Below are 12971 nucleotides of genomic sequence, written 5' to 3'. Positions count from 1 at the left end.
GCAATAACCCCTCACTACCTCCCCAAGTGTGATGCCATATCCAACTCCACCATGTGGAGTACTAAGTGTGATGTCTGAAGTAGGAAATACTATTAACCTATTTTTGTGTATTGTGTTTTAATACTTTGTCGCCTTTATGTAACTTTTTTTATTTTAAGACTAATTGTTCTTTCTGGCTTTTGACTCCTTACCTGACTCCAAAGGAGAGCTGCACAAGAATTCTTATATGCCTAGACTGTCTGTGTATGCATAAATGGCAAATAAAAATCTTGAATCTTGAACCATAGCTTTAGCCTCAGTCACACCTCAACCCAACCCCATGTCTAGTCTCAGTCCTTATCCTCATGTACCACATATTTGTCACATCCCTGAACCTCACACTCCAGCCAACCTTTAAGCACTGTGAGAGTGGCCCAAGTAGCGCAACTCTTCACAGATGAACAGCTCCAGTAATGGGCTGTGATTGAGCTCAACAGTCAGCTCTGAGTGGATTCCCTCAGGTCTAATCTCCACCACTACCTGCTCTGCTTCACACATACTGACTAATGAGAAATGATGAGAGCAGCTGCCTTGAACATGTAATATTACTGGGGAACTTAGAGGTTGCCTAGACAATAAACAATATAGAAGAAAATCTTATGGTCTAATTTCATGGGCCTAAATTAAATCTTAAATTGAGTGTGGACCTTTTTATGTTCTGTATGCTGCAAAACCTGAAGATTTAAACAGCAGCAGTTGCATGATATTTGTATTTTCTGTATATATCTATATTTACAGTATACTATAGCTGTCTCTCAGATGTTCAAAAACACTTCAGTTTCAGTTAGTCAGGTCCCAGCAGCTACAAAACTAGTCACTTCACTTACAAGATTAGATAAATAAACCCCTTTGTTTTCTCACTAGCACATACTGTACAATAAATGTATGTTGCGTACCAGTTTGTCTGCAGTAGATCTCTCAGCCAGAAAAGGTTCAGGCAAGCAGCTTAAAGTCATCAAGCTGCTGTCTGTGACAAAGCCAGACTGTTGATTTAACACTCAATAGAGTGAGGGAACACATGCAAAGGAGGGAAAAAGAGCATGAGAGATGGATGTATGAAAGTATGGCAGGGCCTTGAAAGACTGAAATAGAGGAGGCTACCAAGGGACATCACAAAATTCACACCCCATCTGCGGTGTCACTGCAACCCAATCAAAGGCTACAGTTTCAAAGAGGAGGCAGTGCATGTGTTTCTATGTGTATGCATACTTGTGCATGTGCATGCACTACACACATGTGTGTGTGTAAAATGGTCAGATCAAAGTCAGGTGGCCCTTAATTCCCACCTGCTTTCATTAGTCTTTAAGTCAACAGGCCTTGAGTACTGTAAGATTCCACCTGTCACTGACTGCTGTGAGCAAATCTCCCAGGATGGACACACACACACACACACACACACACACACACACACACACACACACACACACACACACGTCGGCGTACATACAAGTAGAGACACTTCCAAATATTTTCAAATATTTGAATAATCATTAAAAAAAAAAAAAAAAGCATGTTTCATTCAACAGTGGTTTTCTCTTTAAAAACAAAGAGCCACTGTTTTCCCTGGCTTTTACCAGGGCCTGGAAATAACATGAACACCAGGCTAGTTTAACATTTTACTACAGCGGTCACGGCACTACTTGATAAACTGTATGATGATAATACACGTGAGCTGCGCAGTTGTTTGACAAGTGTTGAAAAGGTGTCTGCAATTTTCAAATAATTATCAAATAGTTCCTAGCAAATAACTAATAGCATGCCCATCCCTAGTCTAGGATATATTAGATGCTAAATGAATGATAGGTTCTGGTATAGTCAGCATGTAGGAAGTCAAAACAACAGGCAAGTGTAAAGATCTTTACAACTTTAACAACAGCCAGTCGTTATGGCCAGATGATTGGGTCACACACAGTGTTTAGGCTCATCAATAATATTCAGTGCTGATTAATTTCTGTAAATATGTAAAAGAAAAATGCTAATATACTGACAGTTTAACTACCAATGGTATAATATATGTCCCTATATTAATCTTACAATCTAGGTCAGTGTTAAAGACTGGACTTAATTCTGCCTACACTTTTTTCTTCCATTCATTTACCTAATATGAAAACAGTAACTGAGGAGAGAACAGCTTTAACATCTATTATGGAACCAAATATGTTCAGTATTACAGCGCCTGGGTAACTTGTAGCCTTCATAACACCCTCCAATATGTTTAAATTAAGATTAAAGATCACTTTGTTCCCCTATTCCCACAGCTCCCATGGTATGGTAAAGAGATCAAAACTGGAGGGCTTTATAGGGAACATCTTTAACATTTGCTCTGCTCTCAGTGTGCTTGATTAAATGTAACATTTTGAGATCCCAGAGTTCTAAGAAAAGCCTAAATCATTGTCTCACAGCTGCTGGCGTGCCTGGGGAAAACATATGCTATCCCTCACTCTCTCTCTTTTTGTCTTCTGTGATCATAAACCCCACCCGACCCGTCGGTCCTTCCTCCTCGGTGCAAGTCATGGCAGCAGAGGGCGGGGGAAACACCTGCAGGCTGTCGCTCGCCCTGAGGCTCAGCATAAACTCCAGCTCCTCACACACCTTCTTGCTTTCTACTCCCTCACACTGGCCCCTCTGGTCCTACCCATCCATCAGCAGTGACAGTCCTGAGACCAAGCCAAGGAGGATAGTCAGCCAGCCAGCCACCGTCCAGGGATCAAAATGATCAAGCTGTCTCTTGAGCAGCACTGATAAGTTACATTCACTGTAGCACTAGAGGCCATTAAGAATGACATGGCCATGGATTTAGAATCTAAGACGCAGTTTTATTCTAATAAAATTCACAAATTATTTATGGATCTAATACCAGTCAAGGCATCAATCCCAGTGTGTGTACATGAAGGATAACATCCCTGGCTGTCTGCTGGGCCTATGTGAAAGAACGCATGACCTGTGTCCTTATGTTGATGCCTGCCAGCCTGGATTGCAGCAATTACCTCTCCTGCTGAGCACCACAAGTCTTACCTCTCCTATAGCTGCCTCACCTTCTACTATTTTTGCTCCATCCCTCACTTTTTTGTGTTATTTAATAATAGCATTATATGTTTAGTTCCTGTAAAAGGGGTGAATGTTTGGCTATAAAGCAACTGTAGTCTGCAACTGCCAAAAGTTCATTTTTGAACAGCTGGTACGACTGCTCAGTTAGGTTAATTCATCTGGGAGTACTGTGTTATAAGTCAAAGGGTTAATGGTAAAACACAAAATTAGTATATGCCTTTGAATCTCTAAAAAAGAACATTTCAAAGTAGAGCTATTTACTTCTTCTGTGTAAAAATCCACAATTTGTTTAATTTATTAGAATGTTCAAACGTCAACTCTGCTAAATGAAAACAGTCTGGACCTGCAGGAGCTCTACAAGCGTAGAGAGACTCTCTCTGAGTGCAACCCTAGCAACTCAACCAGCTCTCTTCATTTTCTAAGTAAACTGGATTTTTGTTTTAATTCACAGGTAAACAATTAGACAGAAAACAGATGTCACTGGCCATATTTGAAAGCAATTTGTCTCCTTGGTGAATTAACTTTGCATAAAATAGTTAGAAAAAGCAAAGACAAAGATTAAAATGCCTGAGTATGCATTCAATCATTTAAAATTTCATTACTTTTACGCACAAGTTAACATCCCTCAATGTGCTCTGAGGAGTGTTCTAAAAATATTTCAGGAAGAAAACTGTAATAGACAGAGGTCCAGACCCAAGTGCTCTAGACCTGCACAAAGAATTGTGTGACCGGCTGTTAGTAAAGGATTTAACAGTCTATTAGGCGAAATATATTGTATAAGAAGTGACCTTCCTGAGCTCTAAAAAAGGATAGAGTAAGACGAGGAAGAAATGACTTCTGCAATGAATTAAGGAATCCATAAGGAAAGCGCTGGTAATTTCCAGAGCCTGTCATATCCTATAAGAAATGAGACAGTGCAGAGATCACACATACATGACCAGTGCGGAAACACTGAAGGCAAAGTTTCTCTCGGCTTACAACCAACTGCAGTCAATCACCCCCAAAAAATTTAAATACTAATTCAGATACATGTATGTGAGAACATATACAGTATATCTTTTTTTTTTCCCAGACATTTTACTGACTACTCTCTAGAAGCTTGATGTCAATTACCAATGAAATCCCCCTTATTCTTTAAATAAACATTTTGCTCTGAGACTTGGATGTGCAGATCCCTTAGCACTGCTGTGCTTCATGTTGCTTCCCTACATAAACCAGAAGTGACTAACAAATGTAGAACAGAATATAAAAGTTGATTATGGCTCATTATTAACTTTAATGTTTTCAGCATGTCTGTTGTAAGGAGTTGGTTTCCCTTTTACTCCCTTATCCAAGTTCAGGTATGTTCGATGTATAATGATCACACTTTAAAAATTTGCTAAATGGGATCAACAGAGCCACATGGGATGAACAAAATGTGTTTGATGCAGGACCAGGTGGTAGAACAAGCCAGCAACACCATGCTGAACCTCTGAGTTAGTCTTATGGGAATAAAGGGTGCAGCCCATTTAGAGTGGTGGTTTTCCTCTCTGGCCAAATGAGGCACTGCATCCATCATTTCATTAATGCTGCTCTAACAGGCTCTTAGTCACCCTCAGGATGACAGCAAGGACATGGGACATGTGAACTGACCAAAGGCTTTGATGTAAGCCTGACCACAATACAAAACCCAGACCTATAAGTAGACACCCAAAATGCCTGTGTGCAGACACACCAACTTTTCTCCCAGTAGTGCGCGCACGCACGCACACGCACACACACACACACACACACACACACACAGACACAGGAAGAGAGGGAGGAAAGTTCCAGTGTGATGAAACTGTTACTGTCAAGCCATGCTGCTGTCTCTACTGTATTGACATGTATATTACAGGTTAAAGAAAAACTTCTGGCAGAAACTGTGTGTGTGTACACTTGTACACACATCACCTTTGTGATAACTGGTTTGAGTTTTCTACCATGGGAGTGAGGATAAGTTTGGAAAGTCAAGACATTTAGGCTGGTCCTCACATTATGACACACACTCAAAGGGCGTTTGAGGTTTAAGAGTTGGTTTCATTAGGCTTAGCTTAGGGTCGAGGGGTGAGGCACTTAGTTGTGATGGTTGAGGTTAGGATAGGGGCTAGGGAATGCTTTATGTTAATATGTCCTTACAACTACAGAAGCAGAAAAGTGTGTGTGTGTGTGTGTGTCAGCTGTTCTGTAGTGCTTTGTGTTCAAAATAAAAGTGAAAAACACAAAACAGCTCATGCTCAGCTTACATTCATTTATTAAGCTTTGTACCTTTCATTTGTACATGTTGCAAGCCAGTGATAAATTAATCATCATACCACTCTGAATAAAGAAATCTGCATAAAGACTAAGTATTAAAATTCTTGATTTGTGATAAATTAAAGCAAAAACATTAAGATAATCAGACAAAGAGATGCAAGCTGAGTGAGAAAGCAAGCCAAGAACATGAAACACAGAAGAGAAGAAATAAAAGAATAAATATTGAGGCAGTGATGAGAAGAAGTGCAGGCCTCTACTCCTCCACATCTGCTAGAGATGTATCCAGTGCTTCTGGGAGTCAGCCCCCACCTCCCCATCACCTTCATCTTCTTTCACTATCTTCACTTCCTTTTGGTCTTCTGTTTTGTGTTCAAATCAGGTTGTAATATTCACAAATATGGAATAACTCATCAGAAATACTATGTTGCTTTTTGAATATATGCTTATGTCACTGCATCTTTCAGAAAATTGATTCTATGAGTCTCAGATTCATCATACTGTAGTTGCCTACAAAATGTCAGCTTTTCCCTTGGTACTTTTTCAATTCATAGCAGGGTCTTGGAGCTTGGTTCATCAGCAATTGGACCTTTTGCTGAGTTGGTGACATTCAAGGTTCAAGGTTTTCATTGTCAATTCACTATATGTATGTGCAGGACATACAGAAATCAAAATACAGTTTCTCTCTCACCTAGTACTGGGTGCCATAACCTTTAGGAACTAAAATAGAATAAAGTAGAACAGAAATAGAATAGAATAAGAACTGGATTAACGTAATTAGGATAAATCTAAATGGTACAGCCAATAAGCTGTGGCTCAAAACTGTGTACAGTCAGTGACAGTAGTGCAAACAATAATAGGAAATTGTCAGATGGTCCAGCATCACCAGGGCGTTGGTGATGAGGTGCAAATAGCATATGAGGTACAGTATACATGGACAGTGTTGCAAATGACCAACTGCAGCAGATATCCCAGCAAAAAACAAAAAAACAGTCAGCAGCAGATTTACATATAACATAATAGAAGGTAAAACAGCAGAGGTAGTTTTATCTTCTTTTTTGTTTCTGTGGTGGGTTACTGTCTAGAGGCATGGAAGACTACTGAAGACTCCGATACCTTCTCCCTGAAGGCAGGAGTCTGAAGTGGGAGTGTGCGGGGTGGGAGGTGTCATCAGCAATGCTGATGGCTCTGTGGGTGAGGCGGGTGTTAAAGATGTCTGTAAGGGAAGGCAGAGGGGCGCTGATGATCTTGCTGGCTGTTTTCACTATGCATTGCAGGGTCCTTCTGCAGGAGGCAGTACAGGCTCCGTACCACACAGTGATGCAGCCAGTGATGATGCTCTCAATGGTGCCCCAGTTGAAAGAGCGCATGATGGGGGGGTGGGACACTAGCTCTCCTCAGTTTGCAGAGGAAGTAGAGGCATGTTTGAGCTTTCTTGGCCAGTGTTGTGGTGTTGTTGGTCCAGGAGAGGTCCTCAGAGATGTGCACCCCCATGAAATTGGTACTGCTCACACTCTCCACTACAGCACCATCGATGGTCAGTGGTGGATGCTTTAGAGGTTTTCTCCTGAAGTCCACAATGATCTCTTTAGTCTTCTCCAGATTGAGGAAGAGGTTGTTGTCCTTACATGACTGTTCCAGCTGGCACACCTCACTTCTGTAGTTGGCCTCATCATTGTTGGTAATGAGTCATGTCATCCGCAAACTTGACAATGTGGTTGGTGCTGTAGGTTGGCACACAGTTGTGGGTCAGCAGTGTGAAGAGAAATGGGCTGAACACACACCCCTGTGGAACCCCTGTGCGTGATGGTCTTGGAGATGTTGCTGCCGACCCGCACACTTTGCGGCCTCCCTGTTAGAAAGTCCAGCACCCAGTTGCAGAGAGAGGTTTTGAGTCCCAAGTGTCCAAGTTTTTGTGTAAGCTGCTGGGGAATTGTTATGTTGAATGCTGAACTGAAGTCTAGGAACAGCATTCGCACGTAAGAGTTCTTTGAATCTAGGTGGTTGAGGGCTGGATGGAGAACAGCAGTAATGGCATCCTCTGTGGACCTGTTTGACCTGTATTGAAACTGAATTGGGCCGTGAGAGGGAGGAAGGATGGACCTGACGTTCTACATGACCACCCACTCGAAGCACCAATAGTCATTGTAACTGGTTGGGTGGGGCTTTTTTTGGAATTGGAATTATTGTGGCAGCCTTGAAACACATGGGAACAACTGCTTGGCTCAGGGAGATGTTAAAGATGTCTGTGAGGACATCCTTGGGCTCCTCGGTATAATCCTTTAAAACATGACCAGGTATGCTATCCGGTCCAGCTGCCTTGCGTGGGTGAATCCTGGAGAGGGTCTTCTTCACACTGGCTACGGACAGACACACAGCCTGTTCGCCTCGGGGGGGTTTCTGTGCTGGTGTGTTGTTCTGTGTTTCAAAGCGCCCAAAGAAGTCATTGAGGCTGTTCAGCAGAGAGATGTCACTATCACTCCAAGGTGGGGGTTTGTAGCCTGTGAGGGTTTGGATGCCCCTTCAGAGACTATATGCATCTCTAGTGTTGCTGAAGTGTCCAGATATTTTCTTTCTGTATTGGCATTTTGCCTCCGATTCCTCGGGACAGGTTGGCTGTTGCTAGGCCTACGGTGTCACCTGCCCTAAAGGCTGCATCCGTAGCCCTCAGGAGTCTGTGAACCTCACCTGTCATCCATGGCTTCTGGTTGGCACGAACACAGATATTTTTGCAGTATGTGACATCATCAATGCACTTTGTGATGTATGCTGTGACGGCCTCAGTGTATTCCTCTATGTGATTGTTGTGAGTGGATGCTTGTTTGAAAATGTCCCAGTCTGTAATGTCAAAACAGTCCTTCAGAGCAGAGGAAGCCACCTCCGGCCACACACGTACCTCCTTTTGTGTTGGTCTGATGGCTTTCACTCTGGGTCTGTATGCAGGTCTCAGCATGATGGTGATGTGATCGGAGAGACCCAGGTAGGGGAGGGGAGAGGCTTTGTATGCTCCCTTGCATGCGGTGTACACGAGGTCCAGTGTGTTGTCTCCTCTCCTTGGAAAGTCCACATGTTGGTGCAGATTGGGCAGTAAAACCTTTAGGTCCGCATGATTGAAGTCCCCAGGTGTGATGAGGAATCCGTCTGGGTGCGCTGTCTGTGGTTCACTGATGGGTTGGTAGAGTTCATTTAGTGCCTCACTCCTATTGCTCACTCCTATTGCTGGTGTTAGCGGTGGGAGAAAATGTATGCAGCTATCAACAGAATTACTGAGTACTCCCTACATAAATAGAAAGGCCAACACTTGATGATAATAAACTCCACCAACAGAGAACAGTGTTTATGAACAATCATGAACAGCATCCTGACACCAAGCATCGCTGATGTAAACACAAACTCCCCACCCCACGTGTTTTACCTCCATCCACAAAGACTCGGCCGGCTCGGTAGCATGTAAGCCCAGCTAGCTGGATAGCGGAGTCCAGGATGTTGTCGTTTAGCAACGTCTCCATTAAGATGAAAACATAGCGGTCCCTCGCATCATGCTGCGCAGAGCTCAGGAGTTGTATGTGGTCTATTTTGTTGTCCAGTGAGCGTACACTGGCCATAATGAGGGATGGTATCGCGGGTCTGGGTGGACTAGCTGCTAGCCTAGCCTGGATGCCTCCTCGTTTGCCCCGCTTCTGTTTACGCTCAAACCGCTTCTGACACCCCCCTCTCAGGGCTTGTTGTAGCTGGTGTATTAGGTGATGCATGAATGCAGCGGAGAAGCCCCAAGCCTCGAAGTTCCTCTGTGACTTCCTGGTCCAAGTTGAAATGTTTTGACTTATATCCTATATCCACAAGGCAGTGGCGACTGTATCTTGGGCACAGCATAGACATTGAACTACGCGCACCAGAACAGAAACTTGACAAACGTGAACACGCACTATAACACATTTTTAGGCACACAACTTGGAGAGGGGACGCTGCGTTCCTTTGCGCCGCCATCTTCTTCATCCAAATGAACAGCAATATAATCCTGATTAGGGATGACCTCCCAAATATGCAGTCTCTAAATGTTCTTATTTTATCCACTGTTTCTTCTCCTCACAGTCTGAACGCACATGAGGCCAGGTCTATCTCCATCTCAGCACTGATGTGTTTAAAGTGCAGGGGCCTGATGTGACTCAGGGCCCAGTCTGGGGTTTTATGTAAGTCAAGGTCATAATGAATCTTTGTAGCCCTGCATTATATGCAATGAGTTGTTATTCTGGAGACACCTCTGATAGTACTGGATATGTATTTATTATATTACATAACCACTCCTGGCTTGTCCTATATATGCTGGAAGGCAGGAGGGCTTTGAGGGTCAACAGCACAGAGTAAAGAGTACTTTGAAAGATGCACCTTTTGTGAGTTTTCAGGTACTTGGGAGAACTAGAAGGCCGCGAGACAGGACAGGCTGTCATAAACATCTACTTCTAAAGGTAGAGTTGAAGTCAGAAGTTTACATACACCTTATCCAAATACATTTAAACTCAGTTTCTCACAACTCCTGATATTTAATCCTATAAACAATCACTGTCTTAGGTGAGTTAGTGTCACTACTTTATCTTAAGAATGTGAAATGTCAGAACAGTAGTAGAAAAAAAGATTTATCTCAGCTTTTATTTCTCTCATCACATTCCCAGTGGGTCAGAAGTTTACATACACTAGGTTAGTATTTGGTAGCTTTGCCTTTAAATTGTTTACCTTGGGTCAGTGAGTGTGACAGTTATTATTTCAAAGGTCAAGAATGAACTAAGCACCGTATCATGTGATTTAAGTATTTAGGTCATGTGATAACACCTGAGCCATTTCCACGGCAACTGATTAATCTCCATCATCTGTTGAAGGTTGTAACTCTGTCCTAATTCCAAACTACAGACTTATTCTAAGCAGGGTTTGAGTATGTCACATCGTTACACTAGAAAAATGCTGAATTTAAGGACATAAAAATGTCAACATGGATATAAAAATTAAAAACCCCAAATTGTTTTTAAAGCTCACCACTGATGGACACTGAAGGCAGCAGAAAATGTTAAACATTTTCTTCTCCTTCTGATGTTTGACAGGCTGTGGATTTACAAATTACCATAACTAGTAACCTGACTCATCAGCCCAGAGGACATTTCTCCAAAAAGTAAGGTCTTTGTCCCCATGTGCAGCTGCAAATCGTAGTTTGCCTTTCTTTTGTGGTCTTGGAGCAGTGGTTTCTTCCTTGCTGAGCAGCCTTTTAGGTTATGTCACTACAGGACTGGTTTTACTGTGGATATAGATATTGTGGTACCTGTTTCCTCCAGTGTCTTCACAATGTCCTTTGCTGCTGTTCTGGGATTGATTTGTACTGTTTGGACAAAAGTAGGTTCATCTCTAGGAGACAAAATGTGTCTCCTTTTTGAGTGGTATGATGGCTGTGTTGTCCCATGGTGTTTGCGTAGTATTGTTTGTACAGATGAATGTAGAATCTTCAGATGTTTGGAAATTGCTCCCAAGAAAGAACTAGACTTGTGGAGGTCCACAATTGTTTTTTCCTGAGGTCTTGGCTGGTTTCTTTTGATTTTCACATGAGGTCAAACAAAGAGGTATTGGGTTTGAAGGCCGGCCTTAAAATGCATCCACAGCTGCACCTCTTACTGACTCAAATAATGTCAATTAGCCTATCAGAAGTTTCTAGAGCCATGGCATCATTTTCTGAAGTTTTCCAAGCTGTTTAAAGGCACAGTCTACTGAGTGTAAATTTCTGACCCACTAGAACTGTGATATAGCAAATCATAAATTAAATAATCTATCTGTAAACAACTGTTGCAAAGTACATGTATTAACCAACTTGCCAAAAATGAGAGTTTATTAACATGACATCTGTGGAGTGATTAAAAAAAATTTGTTTTAACTACAGCAGTTTTTACTTCAACGTCCGTGTATGTAAACAGCTGACTGACTGTGTCAGTCTTCCCTTGGAGCCTAATAGAGCTGCCTGATGGGAGAACTAGCTGCAGTTACAAGTGGGGAGGAGAGGTTAGTGATGACATACTGATGTTCATGGTCTCATTCACAGAAGAACACGCTACAAGATCAAATTCAGCCTCGAGAACACGATACCCACTGCTGTACATATATGAGATGTACCAAGTTGTAGTCATTAACCAACTCACTAAATCAAATACTCTAGCACCTTGAGCCTTGGAGCCCGAATATCTTTTTAGTTTGTTACTGAATATCCCACTCTGTCCCTCTAGGCTCACATGCAAACACACACATACTCTTGGTCCAACACCAGAATATACTATCTGTGGTCTAAAGATGCAATCAAAAATTGGAGTCTGGCAATGGTGCAGACTTAGCTTCTGTTAGCCAGCTTGGCCCAGTGCTGACACAGACTAACTGCTGTTTAGAGAATCCATGTTGCCTGTAATGAGATACTGAGTTGCCAGTCCTGCCTCAAGAATACTGGAGTGGAAAACACTTTACTAAACAAATAACTGACAGGGGGCACTGTGTGACATAATGAGAGGAAGGAAAATATAACGATCATCAACAATGCAGTAATATGGAATACCACTGCCTGTCACAAATCCAGACACCAGAACCGAAACCAGAAAATTAGCTTCAAAAAATGTTTTAAAAAAAAACCTATATAAGAAGAGAGCTGAGCTTTTCAGTGGCTTCTACCTGAGTTCCTGCAATCGTCTCCTTGCTGAGGGATCATCAGAGAAAACACCAGCAGGTCAGGGGCCAGCAAAGATTCAGGCTTGCGGCTCTCATTAAGCCAGCGGCTCAAATGAAGCTCTTTGGTGTCAGAGGGGCCCTGAATGAGAGGAACCAGCTTCTCTTTCACGCCCTCTCCTGAACCTGAGAGAGAAGAATTAGAGGTCAAAGTAATATGTGAAGAATTCCCCATTTAGCAAAATCATTCAAAATGAGGCACATTCACAAATGAGAAAGTCTAATTTTAAAGTGGACAGCAAGCAGATGCAAAAAAGGGAAAGCAAAGGTGTCTTGAAATGCTTCAGAGTGCCAAAATATCCCTTTGATTTCTTTTTTTGCTCAAATTAACAGGATTTTCATTATAAAAACCTTTGTAAAGCTTTTTAATCTTAACTATGATAAAACTAAGTAAAATAATCTGTCATCAACATTTTTGGGTCTAACCTAAAGACACCTGGGGCCCGTTTCAAGAAGGAGGTTTTGTTGAAACTCAGAGTTTGTTAACCCTGAAATGAGGAAAACTCTTGAGTTTTCGGTTCCAGAAACGGAGGTAACTTCAACCCGTGAAAGCGGGGTAAGTTAAACCCGTTTCAAAAAGAGAGGTAATCTAAACTCAGAGTCAGTTACTATGGCAACTTACTCTGTGAACCTAACCTGGTTGGGAGCAGGTTTTGTTCGGGAAACCCAGAGTTTCCTCCGGTCTCCTTCCCCTTTTTAAAGTGAAAGGTGTTTAAATAGGCCTACCTCATTTAATCTTTCAGTACATTCATAGATTGCACACGTTTCTGTCACGCAGAGACCAAAATGGCGTGTCCATTTATAGAGGATCCTGTAGATGAGGACGCTGTATTAATTTGCAGGGAATTGAATTTACGTCGGGAGAGGAT

At 42.2% G+C, this 12971-nt stretch overlaps 1 protein-coding gene across 9 annotated transcripts in view; it reads right to left on the bottom strand.

Moving 5' to 3' along the window:
• vps13b (vacuolar protein sorting 13 homolog B) overlaps positions 1 to 12971 on the bottom strand; it is a 360621-nt gene that overhangs the window by 244424 nt on the left and 103226 nt on the right. For 8 of the 9 annotated variants that reach the window (XM_020606753.1, XM_020606747.1, XM_020606748.1 and 5 more), the window contains exon 19: positions 12049 to 12228. In XM_020606753.1, the coding sequence (XP_020462409.1) occupies positions 12049 to 12228 (180 nt within the window). Of the gene's footprint in view, positions 1 to 5461; positions 5721 to 12048; positions 12229 to 12971 lie in introns of those variants that run through there. The other variant, XM_020606755.1, reaches the window with a different exon arrangement.

Source organism: Monopterus albus, unplaced genomic scaffold (genome assembly GCF_001952655.1).
Source record: "Monopterus albus unplaced genomic scaffold, M_albus_1.0 scaffold81.1, whole genome shotgun sequence".
NCBI lineage: Eukaryota > Metazoa > Chordata > Actinopteri > Synbranchiformes > Synbranchidae > Monopterus > Monopterus albus.
Note: the sequence above shows the minus strand (reverse complement) of the source record. Positions and strands in the feature narration are given on the sequence as shown.